The sequence below is a fragment of the Trachemys scripta genome, chromosome 4 (assembly GCF_013100865.1).
Source record: "Trachemys scripta elegans isolate TJP31775 chromosome 4, CAS_Tse_1.0, whole genome shotgun sequence".
In the NCBI taxonomy this organism is placed as follows: domain Eukaryota; kingdom Metazoa; phylum Chordata; order Testudines; family Emydidae; genus Trachemys; species Trachemys scripta.
In genome coordinates this window covers 98,069,353-98,084,959 of record NC_048301.1, presented here as the reverse complement: position 1 = coordinate 98,084,959, position 15,607 = coordinate 98,069,353, and the positions used below count along the sequence as shown (strand labels likewise).

At 42.2% G+C, this 15,607-nt stretch overlaps 1 protein-coding gene across 2 annotated transcripts; it reads left to right on the top strand.

Annotated features, from left to right (window-relative positions):
- The first annotated feature begins 6,423 nt into the window (after nucleotides 1–6,423).
- On the top strand, nucleotides 6,424–15,067 carry AKIP1 (A-kinase interacting protein 1). Of its 2 annotated transcripts, XM_034770075.1 has the most exons (6): nucleotides 6,473–6,822; nucleotides 7,103–7,229; nucleotides 10,230–10,307; nucleotides 11,887–12,000; nucleotides 13,418–13,468; nucleotides 14,622–15,067. In XM_034770075.1, the coding sequence occupies exons 2-6, from the start codon at nucleotides 7,113–7,115 to the stop codon at nucleotides 14,763–14,765; spliced, it is 504 nt and encodes a 167-aa protein (XP_034625966.1). In that variant the 5' UTR covers nucleotides 6,473–6,822; nucleotides 7,103–7,112; the 3' UTR covers nucleotides 14,766–15,067. The 2 variants fall into 2 exon arrangements, with proteins under 2 accessions (XP_034625965.1, XP_034625966.1); XM_034770074.1 differs by lacking the exon at nucleotides 7,103–7,229 and having other exon boundaries at nucleotides 6,424–6,822.
- The last annotated feature ends 540 nt before the right edge of the window (nucleotides 15,068–15,607 follow it).

Here is a 15,607-nt window from a genome sequence, read left to right as displayed (position 1 = left end):
TTGGAGAGGTAAATATTTATACAGAGATAAATCACATCATAATGTATTAAGTGAAAGGGAAAAGATCAGAAAGGCACCAAATCAGGAAAACACAAGGGCCAGATTTGTAAAGGTATTCAGGCACATAACTCAAGGGGAATTGGGAACCTCAATACCTTTAAAATTCTGGCCCTATGACATTTGCTTAATTTTATGCATGTGCTTAAGTGGGACCTAATCATAGTTAGAATTACGCACATGCTTACCTGCTTTCCTAGTAGGGATGCTTTCCTGAATCAAGACAGAGGGGAAAGAGATTTTCTTCACTTCCACAGCACACATACAAATAAGTTACTGGTGATGAATTTTGATATCTAAAGACAGTATAGTCCCACATGACAAGGAAATATGATATAGCTGTCTGGCATTTCACAAACCCACTTACATTTCAGAAAAAGAATATAAAGGAAATAAGTGCAACACTCGTCTGGTTTCTAATGCTAAAATGTGTTTCAAAGCACTTCAGCTGTCAGCCTTCTTGTAGCAGATGTATTTACTCAGATGCAAAAAGTGTATTGTGTCACATTGTACATCTAAAATGGTGGGAGTTTATGTTACAACACACAGATAATAACTGAACTAACTCTTGTTTAAAAAGTTGCTGTTAAAAATATTATGAAAAATCATGGCAGGAACAAAAATGAATAAATCTATCTTTTCTAACCAAGGAAAGGACACAGAAGAAGCTTTCGTTAGTTCCATCCCATATCTTCATATATTATGCCCATGCAATAGTGGCTATTTCAAAATGTAGCATCCTGAAGATGAAAATGGATGTAACACAATGACCAGCAGAATGAGAATCAGCAGTTCCCTACTCTAACACTGACTCATTGTGTCACCTTGGTTAATCACATAACGTATATGTGCCTCAGTTTACTCACCAACAAAAGAGATATAAGGACTTTGCAAGACTTTAATATTTGTAAAGCACTTTGAGAAGCCCCAGATAAAAGGCAATAAATAAGTGCAACATATTAATCATTTATATATTAAAATTATTGTTATTTTTATATGCAGTGTAGCGTGTCTCTCTCTCATCAACAGAAATTGGTCCAATAGAAAATATTACCTTGCCCACTTTGTCTCTCTGTTATTTTTATGTGAGGCAAGAATAAAGTCTTATATGTACTAAGTTTGTACTGAACCAGAAACAACCTATATGTATTCAGACAGTGAGCAGGGACTGGGTGTCCCAAAATAAGTTGTCCAGGCAACTGGAGATAAATATTCACCTCCCACGTGAAAGCCCATGCTGTCATATGAGGATAATTAATAAAGTCTAAAAAAGCCAAAAATGGCTGAAAATTTAAAATTGGATGGGAACTGACCACAAATCCCAGTGATGATTGAACCTGGGTCATATTGTAAACAGAAAGAACTCTCAGCCTTGCTTGTAGCTCTTTTCTTGGCTTCACACAGACTCAACAGACATTCTAGGCTTCAGAACGATGCACAGACAGAGTGACAATCCTGGAATTTTATTATATACATACATCCAAGGGACATCCTTAGCTGTTAAAACCTGGGGCAGCCACCCATGTCACCCACCTTTTAGATTTCCTCTAAAGTGCTAAAAAAAATGTAATTTTGCAAAGCGCTTACATTGTCATTTGAAAAAAAAAACAAGGTATGGGTGACTGAGCCTCTAGTCTCAGTAGCTGTTCAAAATGAACATTGAAAATCCTGCCCAAAGAGAGAAGCCCGGCTTCTGGGAACTAGGGGGTGAAGGGAATGGGGAAGATCTTTCTTGACTGTTCTCACCAACATGTAAAACAAATGAAACAGATACACTGAAAACACCTGAACCAACTTGTTTTTCATCCCAGTTGCTGGTGTAAGCCCCATTCAGCAGAGCGCCTAAGCCAGGGGTGGGCAAACTACGGCCCAGGGGTTGCATCCAGCCCTTCAGACATTTTAATCTGGCCCTCGAGCTGCCGCCGGGGAGCAGGGTCTGGGGCTTGCCCCGCTCCGGCATTCATCGGGGAGCGGGGTCGGGGTCTTGCCCTGATCCTTGTGTACTGTGGCTCCGTGTGGCTCTCAGAAGCAGTGGCACGACCTCCCTCTGGCTCCTACACATAGGGGCAGCCTTGAGGCTCGGCACGCTGCCACCGCCCCAAGTGCCACCCCTGTAGCTCCCATTGGACAGGAACCATGGCAATGGGAGCTGCAGGGGCGGCGTCTGCAGACGGGACAGAATGCAGAGCTGCCTGGCTACACCTCCACATAGGAGCCAGAGGGGGGACATGCTACTGCTTCTGGGAACTGCTTGAGGTAAGCACCACCTGGAGCCTGCACCCCTGACTCCCTCTCATGCCCCAAACCCTGCCCCAGCCCATATCTCCCTCCTGCCCTCTGAACCCCTTGATCGCAGCCGGGAGCACCCTCCTGTACCCCAAACCCTCATCCCCAGCCCCACCCCAGAGCCTGCACCCCCCCAGTCAGAGCCCTCACCACCCTCTGCACCCCAACCCCCAATTTCGTGAGCATTCATAGCCCACCATACAATTTCCATACCCAGATGTGGCCCACCCCTGGTCTAAGCAAACGTTTAAGTGCACTGCTGAAGAGGGAGACTTAAGCGTGTGCTTAAATGTATCCCTTCAGGCCAGCTGGGAAGGACTTGTTTATTACAAAGTGAGTCTCTGGCAAGCAGCTGGCTGCTGCTCTAATGAAGCAATTGAGAGATGCTGATAAAATGTAAGTTAAGAGAGGGTCCTTTTCTTCCTTTGCTGGATAGATTACAGCTAGCACAGGCAAAGCCTAAAACAGAGGGATGGAGGAACTGAAAATCAGGGCCAACATGCCTGATTGTTGGCTCTAGCCAAATTTCACTGAGCACAGCAACTGAATGTAAAGAAGGTTTGTATGCCCACTTTGCTCCTCCCTCTATTCCTCCCCCTCACCCCCCAGCATAGGTTAGAAACCCTCAGAACTGTTCTAACATATACTCAGCTGCAACAGCTTCCTGTACAGTCCCCTCCGAGGGAGTGGTGTAGCCCTGATTCCAGAGGATGTAGAGACAGCGTGAGTCCCACTACACTGGGGATGTTCTCTGATGCACATATATGCCTGTTTTACAATCTTTTTGCTATCAAAACAGTGTAAAGAGGCCTGGGTAGAATGGACAATCAGGCCTAAGGATATGTTACCAGCCTTCCAGTAACTTGCAACAGTGCCTTCAATGCCACAATGCATGTGGACAGGATTCAATTTTCTAGGTAAGGGTCTGTCAGCAATGCCATATAAACCACAAGTTTGACGGGTTTATATCTGAGCATCAAACCAAAACTCCGCATACCCAGAATGAAACGAGACTTTAGCTTTCCTGTGCTTTTGCTGGTTCCAATGCAGCCCTGAGAATTATTTAAAATTTTTTTTTTGTATTGAATAGTAGTAATATTGTATTCTCATAAAATCTGATACGCCACAGCAAAAGTAACTAGTTAAATATCCTTGAAAGTATTACTGCCTTGTTCATTTTAAAAGGCAACTTAATGAATGACAAATTACATTATAGTTACATATTTTTGCTGAGCTACCACCTTGAAATTGTCAGGAGAACACAATGGCAGCAATGCTCCAAAACTGGACCAGGACCCTGTGCTCTTTATGTAGATGTGCAACTTTATAGCACTGGCATTATGTAGCAAGCAACAGCTGCATGAAGTGTGGTCATTTTTCTTCATATCATTTTAAACATACCACCAAAGAGCAATGGTTTCACAGAAAGTGATTTTGCAAGAAGTGTAGCTGTAGCTATGAAGTGTTCCATTGCTTTACAAATAACTTCAGGATTTTTTCTGGCATATAATGTCATGAAATATAATATTGTAATACCTCCAAGGTAGAGTACTGCTTTAAATCACTGTGTATAATATTGCTTAAATGAGATACAAGTCCTTTTACATGTAGAGAACTCAAAGGGCTTGGCTTGTTTAGCCTAACCAAACAAAGGCTGAGGGGAGATATGATTGCTCCCTATAAATACATCAGAGGGATAAATACCAGGGAAGGAGAGGAGTTATTTAAGTTAAGTGCTAATGCTGAGACAAGAACAAATGGATTTAAACTGGCCATCAACAAGTTTAGGCTTGAAATTAGACCAAGGTTTCCACTCAACAGAGGAATGAAGTTCTGGAATAGCCTTTCAAGGGGAGCAGTGGGGAGGCAAAAAACCTAACTTGTTTCAAGACTGAGCTTAATAAGTTTATAGAAGGAATGGTATGATGAAATTGCCTAAAATGGCATGTGGCCCATCTGCGATTGCTAGCAGCAAAAGTCCCCAACTGCCATAGATGGGGAACTAGATGGGAAGGGCTCTGAGTTAGTTAAACCTTCATTAAACTTTGAAATACCTTATTTTTTATTACATTTGTAGCCCATGTCATGACTTTGATACACAATTTGCGCATACATGATTTATCTCTGTCATATAAGATGCTAAATCTGCACACTGGGATCTGTAAACCTATATTTATTCATGCCATATATAAACAAATAAAAAAATTCATTTCCTCTAAGCTTATAGAAACTTTTTAATTTTAAGAATAACTGGAATGTACTAACATCAAGAAATTGAACTGCACCAACATTGGCTGGACCAGTATTAAATAGTGTTATAGTAGGTAACAGTCTTAGAATGTTAACCCTACATTTTTCTGTTTCTGGTATTTTCCCATCAAAGTTGCCCCTTGTTGCAAACTAGATTGCAATTAAGCTTTTTGCTTACTGAGCTCCAAGGCTTCTTGTGACATCTTTTATTTTCTACAGGGGAAAACAGACAGTATTAGGGAAAGCAAAAGTCTATGTTCTGTGTTAAGCATGGCAAAAGAAGTAACAGTATTTCTTTTATATTGTTGTATAGAGAGGGGTTCGATATATATCTCTGGTGTCTCAGTAAATATGTCCTTAATTAGGTGCTACTTACACTCTTCAAGTCTTACAACACAAGTACACTTTCACAATTACAGAATAAAACAAGGTTCACAGTATCGCAGCTGGGCTCTCACTTCACTTCAGATCATTCTCATATCTCCTCACTGATTGGCTTGCAACTTCCCGCCCTTATATACCCATGAGGCAACATTTTAGGAGGTTTGAGGAAAATGTAGTTCTCAGAAAGTCTGGAAGATTCTACGAGATTCTACAAAGGTCCAGAACATTCTAGGAGGTTAGTGAAAAATGAATCCACATACAGAATACCTGAAACATTTTACTTCAAACGTTCTATTTTCCCTTTTGTCATTAACAAAAACGGCACCCCCAAAGCCCAGCACCCAAAGCACCTAGGTCACCTGTCCTAAATCCAGCCCTGCTGTTCTTAATGACTTAAGAGCAGTTGTATGGTACTCTTAAAGATGACTACATAAAACTGGCCCCTTGTTATTCAACAGTTCTAGCTTTGTGCGTATTGTCCCACCTGCTAATTTTAGTGACAAAACTAACTTTTTTACTGCTTTTCTTACTACTGTTTGCCTTGCAGACTCAATGCTGCTATGACTGATTGAGCTGTAGATTCTGTTCCAGCTTGTGTATCTTCAAATACAGTCAGGTCTACAAAACTGGGGATGATGTAGGAGATGGACAGAGCCCTGCTTAGCTCTGGGAGCCCAGGCTGCATTTGCAGGTCTGACAATTAAACTAAAACAATCATTTTATTTGTAAATGGGACACATTTCATCTGGAGTCACTTAGAGCAACCTTTCCAGAATTCTGTACCCCTTTCAGGAGTCTGATTTGTCTTGCACACCCTAAATTTCATCTCACTTAAAAATACGTGCTTACAAAATCAGACATAGAAATACAACAGTGTCACAGCACACTATTACTGAAAAATGGTTTACATTCTCATTTTTACCATATAATTATAAAATAAATCAACTGAAATGTAAACAGTGTACTTACATGTCAGTGTATAGCATATAGAAAAGCATAAACAAGTCATTGTATGAAATTTTAGTTTGTACTCACTTCGCTAGGGCTTTTTATGTAGCCCGGTGTAAAACGAGGCAAACATCTAGATGAGTTGATGTCCCCCACCCCACCGCAGAAGACCTCTGGGTCCTCCGGGTACCCCTGGTTGAGAACCACTGATTTAGAGCCCATAGGAGGAGACCTGCACTTGACAAAGAGGACTAATGCAATTTCAAGGAACTTTACGGAGCAGGGGTTATAATCTGCTCGGGGTTGCCATGGGGACGTTCATATCGTTAATATGCCGAGAGGGTTTTTTGGGCTAAGAAACTGAAGTTCAGCCATTCTTGTACTCCTGACCCTAAGGGGGAACCGCTACCTCCAGCTGCAGGGGAGGGTGCATCGCCCCTGGGAGCCGCGCGGGGTCGGGCAAGCCCCGCTGCGGGGCCCGGGGACCGCTTTCCCCGAGGCAGAGCCCCGGCTATAGAACCGGGAGAACTGGCCCTGGGAACAGGCCCGGGGCTGAGCTCCTCCGGCGGCGGGGGGGGGGCGCCCGCGGAGCAGCCAGCGCTGGGCCGCCCGCCCGCAGCGGCCATTCAGCGCACGCGCATTGTGATGCACTGTCCGTGTTCCAGCCGCAGGCACGGCCCGCGTGGGGCGAGAGGAGCAGCAGCTGCGGCCGCGGCGCACCGGCCTGCAGTCGGCACCAGCCCCCGCCCCGCCGAGGCCGCAGCAGCTAGCGGAGCCGGCAGTTTGGCCTTGATAAGCGCGGGGAGGGAGGCGCTGCTCCCTGCCCGCCTGTCGCTGTGCAGCCAGCCGCCCTGCTGCTTCCTCCCTCCCTTCCCCCCCGCGCTGCACCGAGACACGGTGAGTGCCGCCGCCGGGCGGCCCGAGGCCCTGCCCCAGCCCTGCGGGGCAGTGTCTGCAGCGGCCCCTCGGCGCTAGCTCTGGGGAGCTTCCAGCCCTGCCTGCCTCTGGGGTTGTTGGTTGTCCGGTTGCCTGGCAAGGCCCAGGCCCTGCCCCGCTGAGCCTACAGCACAGATAGCCTCAGGGGAGCTGGCCCCCCACTTCCCACCCCCGGGCTCTGTCTCCCCCTAAGCCAGCTGGGGGGCTGTTCTGATAAGTCTGCCTGTGTCTCTCCGGCCAGGGCCCGAGAAATGGCGAGCGGCCGGCCAGCGAGGCGGACCTGTGGCATCGCTCAGCGCACGGCAGGGCTGGCTCAGGAAGTCCTGGAACGGGCTAAGCGGCGGAAAGTGAGCTGGCCGGAGCCTGTGGTCAGTGTCTAGAAACAGCAATTCCTCCCAGTCTGGCTTTTACTAACGAACCCTTAGGAACAATCAGTGCAGCTTTCCCTTGCGCTCCAGGAAGAGTACAGGGGTAGTTAATCCAGTGCTAGTTTTAGGTGTGAATAGCCACTTAAGTGTGGAGGGTTGCGGCCTCTTCTGATTTACCCAGGGCAGTTACGGATTTGGGGGATGCTGTGTCCCACCTGTACCCTCTCTTGAAGACCTGCTTGCTGAACCAAACAAATCCAGACTGTATGTGGCTAGAAGAACTTCAGATTCTCTTCTCTGACTCTATAGTGTCAGGTCTGTAACAACTCATTGATGACATTGCTTATAGAAGATGGGGCTGTAACAATGTCACCGTGGAAACCTGGCATCATTATTTTGGGCAGATAAAAATACTGTTTAAAGGTGGAAACCTTCCACAACCAACTTATCACTTGTATACTTTCTCTAGTGCCCATCCCTCTTGCTTCTGCCAGAGAATTTCAGTCCATTCTCCCTGCTTAGGCAAGAGTGGAAATGGGGGATTAAGGGCATGGCTACACTGGAAACTTCAAAGTGCTGTCGCGGGAATGCTCCCACGGCAGCGCTTTGAAGTGCGAGTGTGGTCACGTGCGAGCGCTCCTGGTAATCCACCTCCATGAGGGGATTGGCTCTGAGCGCTGGGAGTGTGGCTCCCAGCGCTTGACACCTGTTTACGCTAGTGCTTTAAAGCGCTCAGACTTGCTGCACTCAGGGGTGGATTTTTCACCCCCCTGAGCCAGCAAGTTAGAGCGCTATAAAATGTAAGTGTAGATAAGCCCTAAGTTACAGCTCAAAGGAAGCTGGGAAGTCCCGTATGTCTTGGCAGACAGCTCCTACAAAACATAGAGCTGGCCCTGAGTTCAACATGTGACATGATAAGTAGATCCCACCACTAGTCCCTTGTGTTTGCACATCTGTTGAATAGCATTTTTGCTTAATTCTGCAGTCTTTCTGTATTATTAATAGCTAAGTTTAATATAATGTATAGACACTTGGCACATACAGTTTTCTTTTTATCTTCAAAGCACTTTGGGGATCTAAAATATGCAGTTATTGTATATGACAATATAACGCACCTGGCCATATTAAGTAATGTGCAAGATGATTTGAAAAATAAATTGAGCAGTTGAGCCTTTGTTGAGGAAAAGGTCCACTATTAAGTGGCATACTGAGATTTAAGTAAGGGCACCATTTGAATTTTGGTCCCATGCCCCATAACTTTTAAGAATAAATATTGTAAGGAGTCAGTGCATGTTGACTATGGCTAGGATTTTCAAAAGTATCTAAGTGACTTGAGAGCACAAGTCTCTTTAAAATCTCACCCTATATTCCTTTGGGTATTTGGATGACTTGCTCAGCACACACAAATCATGTTTGTCTCCGTCACCATAAACTCCCTCAAGAGTAATGTAGGCTAACTTGCTTGCAGCGCAATAATGCTTTAAGTAGCCAAATCCCAGTCTTGCACAAGGGTGTTAGTTCCCTAAAAATTCCTCACACAATTTCAGTTGTGTAAGGTAGTGTTTAGTTCCTGCCTGAAATTGTGTGCTGTTAAACAGCTGTCACATCTAGCCCCCCAGGTATCTGTATTTTAGTGATGGATGAATTGATGCTAATATATTACAGTAATTTACACTTCAGCTTGTTAACTATGGTTTTAATTTGTTAAATATGAAAAATACTTTAAACAGTGTTCTCAAACTAAGCAGTTACTGGTGCTTGGGTATTTTCTAGGTGGTGGGTGTGTTTAATTTATAGTGATAGAGAATTGTATAGCATCTTACAGACAGGTAAGGAGACTGAGCCCTTCCCTGAATAACTTAAATAGATTACCTGTATATATCTGCAGACACTTAAATTGGAACAAGGGGGTATGTTCTCTATTGCTCATGCAGGGAGTGATCATGCTCTACTGAAACTCATTCAGCATGGTCACAGTGAGTTGACTCCCCTAGTTTTTCTACCATGTGGAGTTGTCAGGCTGCTGTGTAAGTTGTGAAATCAATACAAGACAGAGAGGGTTGCAAAAGCATCGCAGCCCGACTTGCTGACTGAGTATTGCCCCATGTCAAGACACTGCTAACCTTGAGCTTTGAAGGTGACATGTTAACAGCAATTGTTTAAATAATGTAGGTTTGAAATGGAGGCAAATTGAATGTAATGAAAAAGATTTTGAGAGAGCTCTAGGATTGAAAATACCAGTGAATATAAACTAATGCATGTGAAACTCAGTTTCACAAAAATGTTAATCTAAGGCTGGTCTATACTGAAAACTTACATTGGTATAGCTGCATCTCTCAGGGAAAAATCCAGACCCTGAGAGACGATACTGCTGCAGTGTTTTAATTATAGACATATCCTTAATGATTGCCCTTATACCTCAGGTCCCATAGGGACCTATCATATGAATGTGCAGGACTTAGACATGTAGCGTTTACATTTTAATTAGCTATAACACATGAGGACGCTTTAATATCCCTTAGTACAAAGTCAAGCTTGGCTACCTTTCTGTTTGGTAAACAGTCAAAGCAAGCATGAAATCTTCAAGGCTGCTTAACAAATAAATTACTATCTAACTCAGTGCTTTGAGAAAGACTGAAGTCAGGTAATTGTTTCACATAGTAGCCGTGGGTTGACTGAATATAATCATACAGTAAAGGTCTTCATTGCCTCTGATGTATGTTACCAAGGATAGAGTAAAGCCAGTGTGACATAGTTTTTAATTGACCACATAACGTACAGTAATAGCCTACAGATGGTTCAGTTTCACTGTGGAGAAAACTGTCAGAACTAAGCAGGATTTTGTTGTTTAAGCTGCTAGCATCACTGCAGTAATGTCCAACTGGACTGGCTTTTATGAATTAAATGCACAAGGCATGAGCTACAGAGGTGCCTCAGTAGGTTTTTGCTTTCAACCAAATAACATGACATAATGACTTATACAAATTTGTTTAATCACAGGAAGAAGATTCTGAACGTCTCAATGCAGCATTTGCTTCAGTAGTGGAGTTCATGAGTCGAACCACAAAGGAGTGTGAGGTAAATTTTATGTGGGAGGGATGGGGGGAAATATCCTAATGTGGTGCCTGTTAGTGGCTCAGTTCCATTGCTGTTAGGAATGAATTAGAGATTCAGAGCAACCTCACAAGTTGATCAATAAGAGCTTTGGTAGTGGCTTCTAGGGCCTTGTCTAAAACAAGAAATCTAGGAACATCTCCCACCCTCACCATAGTATCTGTGTGAGAGCAAGTTTAGACTGATGCATTTTTACCACTGTCTTTTAAATCTGCTCTGAGTTGGGTTAGATAATATGCTGGTATGTACACTACCACCACCTGGCCTGTACTAACATTCCCACTGTTACTAGCATTGATGGAATTGTAATGGAGGAACAGCCTAAGGCGGCTGCCCATTTCTTCCTCTCAGCTGGAAGAAAAGTTTGATTATGGAGTAGTTATGGGCAGAAAGAGAAATTTCAAATGGAGGAGCTATCCATTGCATACATCTTATCTGTGCTAGATAAATCTTGTTAACCACTATTTACCCTTGTAAAGTGCCCATGCATCTATAGACACAATTGCTTCCAATGGTACACAGACATTCACACCACTAACGTAGTTTTGTTTTGGACAGTACCTTTTATAATTTCAAAGCATTGTGTAAACGCTAGTCAACCATCAAATCAGGATAGGAAGTTCTCTATATTACAAAAGAAGAAATTGGGCAGGACCCTAAATCTTGCTACATCTCAATGGAATCAGTAGCAGAGCTGGGATGGGGATGAGAGTCATTGGCTTCCACCCTTCATGCTCAGTCCACTAGACCATGCTGTCCTATGTGCTCTCCAAGATCATAATTTTGGGAGGGGGGATTCTCTTACCCATACATTCTAGGGTCAGATTTTCAAAGTGTGTAAGTGTAATTGAAAATCAGTGGAACTTGTGTTCATAAGTGACTAACTCACTTTTGAAAATGGAGCTTAGGCTGTTAAGTCATTTCAGCACTTTTGGAAAATTTTACCTAATGTCAAAAGTTTTTCTCCCAAACTTCACTACAGAGAGATCCACCCTGACTTTTACGATGCAATGATATGTGACATATTATCCATTATGTCAGTGTAGCTGTTCTATTTTTATGTAATTTTGGGCACATGTACAATATAAACAAAAAAAATTAGACTAACCAATTGCCAAATGTAAACTGTTTCCATTTGTAACATAAAGGAGTAAAGCAAGGTAGTGGAATTGGAACCAAAAATGTATATTGGCCACATGTCTGATCAGATGGAGGAAATAAATAAGTAAAACTGAACTTTCTACTTTCATCATCTAGGAACCCAACAGAGCAAATCTACACAAGTTTCATGTGTTTTGTTTGAGTGGGAACAGCAGATGGCAGTAGAGTCATTCTCAAGTACTTTGTTTGAAGGGGTTGGTTTCAAGTCACTTGATGCTTCAGGGTATAGTCCCATTTCTAACAAGGGAACAAATCAGCTGATTTAATTCAAAAGGTCAACAGTGCGTTTCCGCTCTTTAGTTTTCACTGTGAAAGAAGGGATTTCTTAGGTGTGGTTGTGATGTTTGGCTATGTAATCCTCTTTGCTTTAACTGTCTTCCAGAAATATTATAGCTACGTGCCAGCAAGTAGATGCCAAGAGAATGAAATTAAACACATCTGCAGATATCACAGCAGACAAGCAGCAGAAAACTTGTTACAGACATTGGAACAAGAGGTAAGTGTAGTGCTCATGTTTAATTTCATTCTTTTCCTCATCCAAGACATGGAGATGTCTGCATAATGTTCTCAGGGATCCCCCTGTGCCTGCCCCCTCTCCAGGCCCTTTGTCACACTAATCTGAATTTCAGTTAAAGTGCTCAAATACTACAGTGATGAGTGCCAATATAAGAATCTAGAGAGAGATGATCTTTCCCTCTAGCTGAGGGGGTGGGAGAAGACACATGCGGTGTTACTCCAAATGCCTGCTAGTAGGAAGAAGGAAGTCACTCCTTCAAGTGCTCCCTTTCCAGGGCTGTGTGTGCTGTCTGTGTTGTATTCCCAATCCTTGCATAGCAAAGGAACAGGATCCTCAATGCAGGTCTCTGCATGGCCATGATACACACTGGTATGGCACACTGCAGTGTAACACACATTCAACTTCCAAGGCACTTTCACCCCATTGTCCTCACATTGCAGCAGTCCTATCCTGCATTTCTAATAACAATAGTAATGCAGTGACACAGGATTTATTAGCTATTTTGGCTGAAGGAGACTAATTGCGTGGGGACAGCAGCACCAGAAAGGGGCACAGCTGCCAAAGTATGCCTTTGGACTGTCAGAAGGATGAAAGGTCTAAAATTGATTTTGAATAAAGGTTCTAATTCAGACTTTCAGTGTACTCAGAGCTTCCATTTCTCAGCCAGAGTGTTAACAAGCATTCTTAGTTTTACCAATGATCAAAGATGTCTCTCCTACTTTTGTTTTCATATTTTTACCACTAATCGTTCCTGCCATTTATATAATTTTCCTATCGTAGGTCCTTGCAGCACGCTCCATAATAATGTATCATGTTGTAGGGGTAAACTGAACAGTGGAACCAACAGCATTCAGTGATTCAGCTTGGCAGACTAGCTTAATTTACCCCCTTATGACAGCAGATTGTGAGGTTCATATTGGGATAATTGTATTATAATAATAAATGAGGACTCCAGTTAAGAACTAAAGTGATCTAAGTTTTTCTCACGATCCAGTTTTAATGTTTTAGGTGTTGTATTGCGTAAATTCAGTTTTAGAACTTTCTGCATTTTGACACAAGACTACTCCATCTTTCTTGTGCCCTCCTTTATTGGAAAGGCAAGTATTTGCTGCTTACAGGGACTTCACCAGGTACATTTTGGACCAAAATACAGGTTTAGCCAAATTTAGGTTTTGCAAAACTTAATGTTTCCATGATTTTTAAATCCAATTATATCAAAATTCCCCTGCACTCTTTCTGACCCAGTATAGCAAGATACTTATTTGGAAAAATGCTTCAGGGCATAAACTAAACACTAACGGACGATGAAAGAGACCCCAAAGTGGGACACTAAACAGAATCCAGAACTGACAGGTTAAGGAATTTAATGACTAGCATCTTTCCTCTTCTTTTCCAGAAAAATGAAACCTCTCCAGTGTCAAATCCAGCTGAAATCCCCAAACAACTTGTTAGTATTTGGAGTTACTTAATCTAATCAATGAATGAAAATTCTAGCTCCTTCTATTTATAGTCAAGTGAAAAGTTTCAAGGATAATGCAAAAAAATGTTTTGCCCTATTATCTGCCATCACAGATGATAGAATGTACATGTGCAAAATCTGTCACCACTGCATATAGGTCTGAGTGCTAGAACGAACACACACACAAGTGTTTGTGCACACACAAAATGGAAGCCAGATTGTGAAATTTTGGCACATGCCTATTGAAGGTGATCCATGTTTGGATTTTGGATGGATGCAAAATTTGTGAGGAATTGTAAGTGGATGATTAAATTGTTTTAGGCATTCTCTAACTTACACCAGCAGTCCTTCAGACACACCTTGGTGTACTTCTGGCACCTTTCCTGTACTGGAGCAAAGCCAGGCAGGTGTAACTTTGAGCCAGCTGTGCTGCTTGAGTGATGCAAAGGGACCATATCACAGCCAAGGATCTGGCCTAGAAAATTCCACTGTGGGAGGAGGTCACATGGTGTTTCAGAATTCTCTTTAAAGATGTTAACTACTGAACACACTATCTGCTGCTACCGTGGAAAGTTAATTTTGGTTGTGGGTGTCAGTCATTGCGCTAACGTGGTGGAGAGGTATAATTCTGCCACAGTAGGCTTAATGGTCAGTGGGAAGAAGAGAAATACTTTACATTTTCCAAAGACTAATTTGCTGAAGCAGTTTTAGGAACCAGTTGCTATGGCTTCTGGGTCACATAAATTGAGAAATATGGAATCTTTATCAGAACCCCAAACAAGATTTTTTTTCTACTAAATTTGTATTATTACCCATATTTAAGTTATGTTTATTTTGACAACCCTATTTTTCCCAGTGTTAGAGGATAGCTAATTAGCACATTATTTCTACTTAAGTATATGTAAAAAAAAAAAAAAAAAAGATTTGAATATGGCAATTTTTTACAATCACAGCTTGCTAATTTTTGTATTGGACAGAAAAATTTTGCTACCACTAACGTCCGTACTGCCAGTATATTTTGAAAAATGTTAGTATGTCAATATATCAGTTGAAATGTAACTATATAAACTAAAAAATTCCATTTCTGTCTAGGTAAGACAACCAAACAGCATTACTTACTGTTTATTTTTTCCCCTTTCAGGCTAGAAAGGCTTCCAAAGATCTCTACATTGAAGTTTCCCCTGGCACCTATTCTGTCACAGCAACCTCAGACGATATGGTGAAACAGACACATATGGTGGATGTTAATGCAGGACAAAGTATTGATTTAACTTTCAGTATATGATGATCACTCTCTCTCAGCAATCAAAGGAATAAAACAATACTATGGTCTCCTAATGAATTAATATAACAAGCTATGCATATCTGTTTCTCTTTAGCACTTTAACAACTTCCTTTCTCTGGGCCTCTTCTATTTTACTCACTTTGTCTACTTATTGTACACTCAGTGCTATTATAGGCCATTGTGTACATGGACATTATGAATGTTTGTATTAATATGCCTTAATTTCAATTATGTGACATATCACCCAGAGTTTGGGGTTATTTTTAAGTCAAGCAATCAGTGGAATAAAGGATAAAAATTAATCTTTGAGAGGAGAATTATTTTTTACATTTTTTTTAATTGGGAACTAAAGTCATGCAAGTTATATTTATAATTGCTTGAATGTAAAAAGCCGGATCCTCAACTGCTGTAAATCAATGTAACTCCATTGAATTCATGCCAATTTACAGCAGCTGAGGATCTGGCTACAGCAGGGGTCGGCAACCTTTCAGAAGTGGTGTGCCGAGTCTTCATTTATTCACTTTAATTTAAGGTTTCGCGTGCCAGTAATACATTTAACGTTTTTAGAAAGTCTCTTTCTATAAGTCTATAATATAGAACTAGACTATTGTGGTATGTAAAGTAAACAAGGTTTTTAAAATGTTTAAAAAGCTTCATTTAAAATTAAATTAAAATGCAGAGCCCCTGGACAGGTGGCCAGGACCCGGGCAGTGTGAGTGCCACTGAAAATCAGCTCGCATGCTGCCTTTGGCACATGTGACATAGGTTGCCTACCCCTGGGCTACAGTGTTACATGTAGAATACTGTAATTGATAACTGGTCATACTGGTATGAATGAAGAA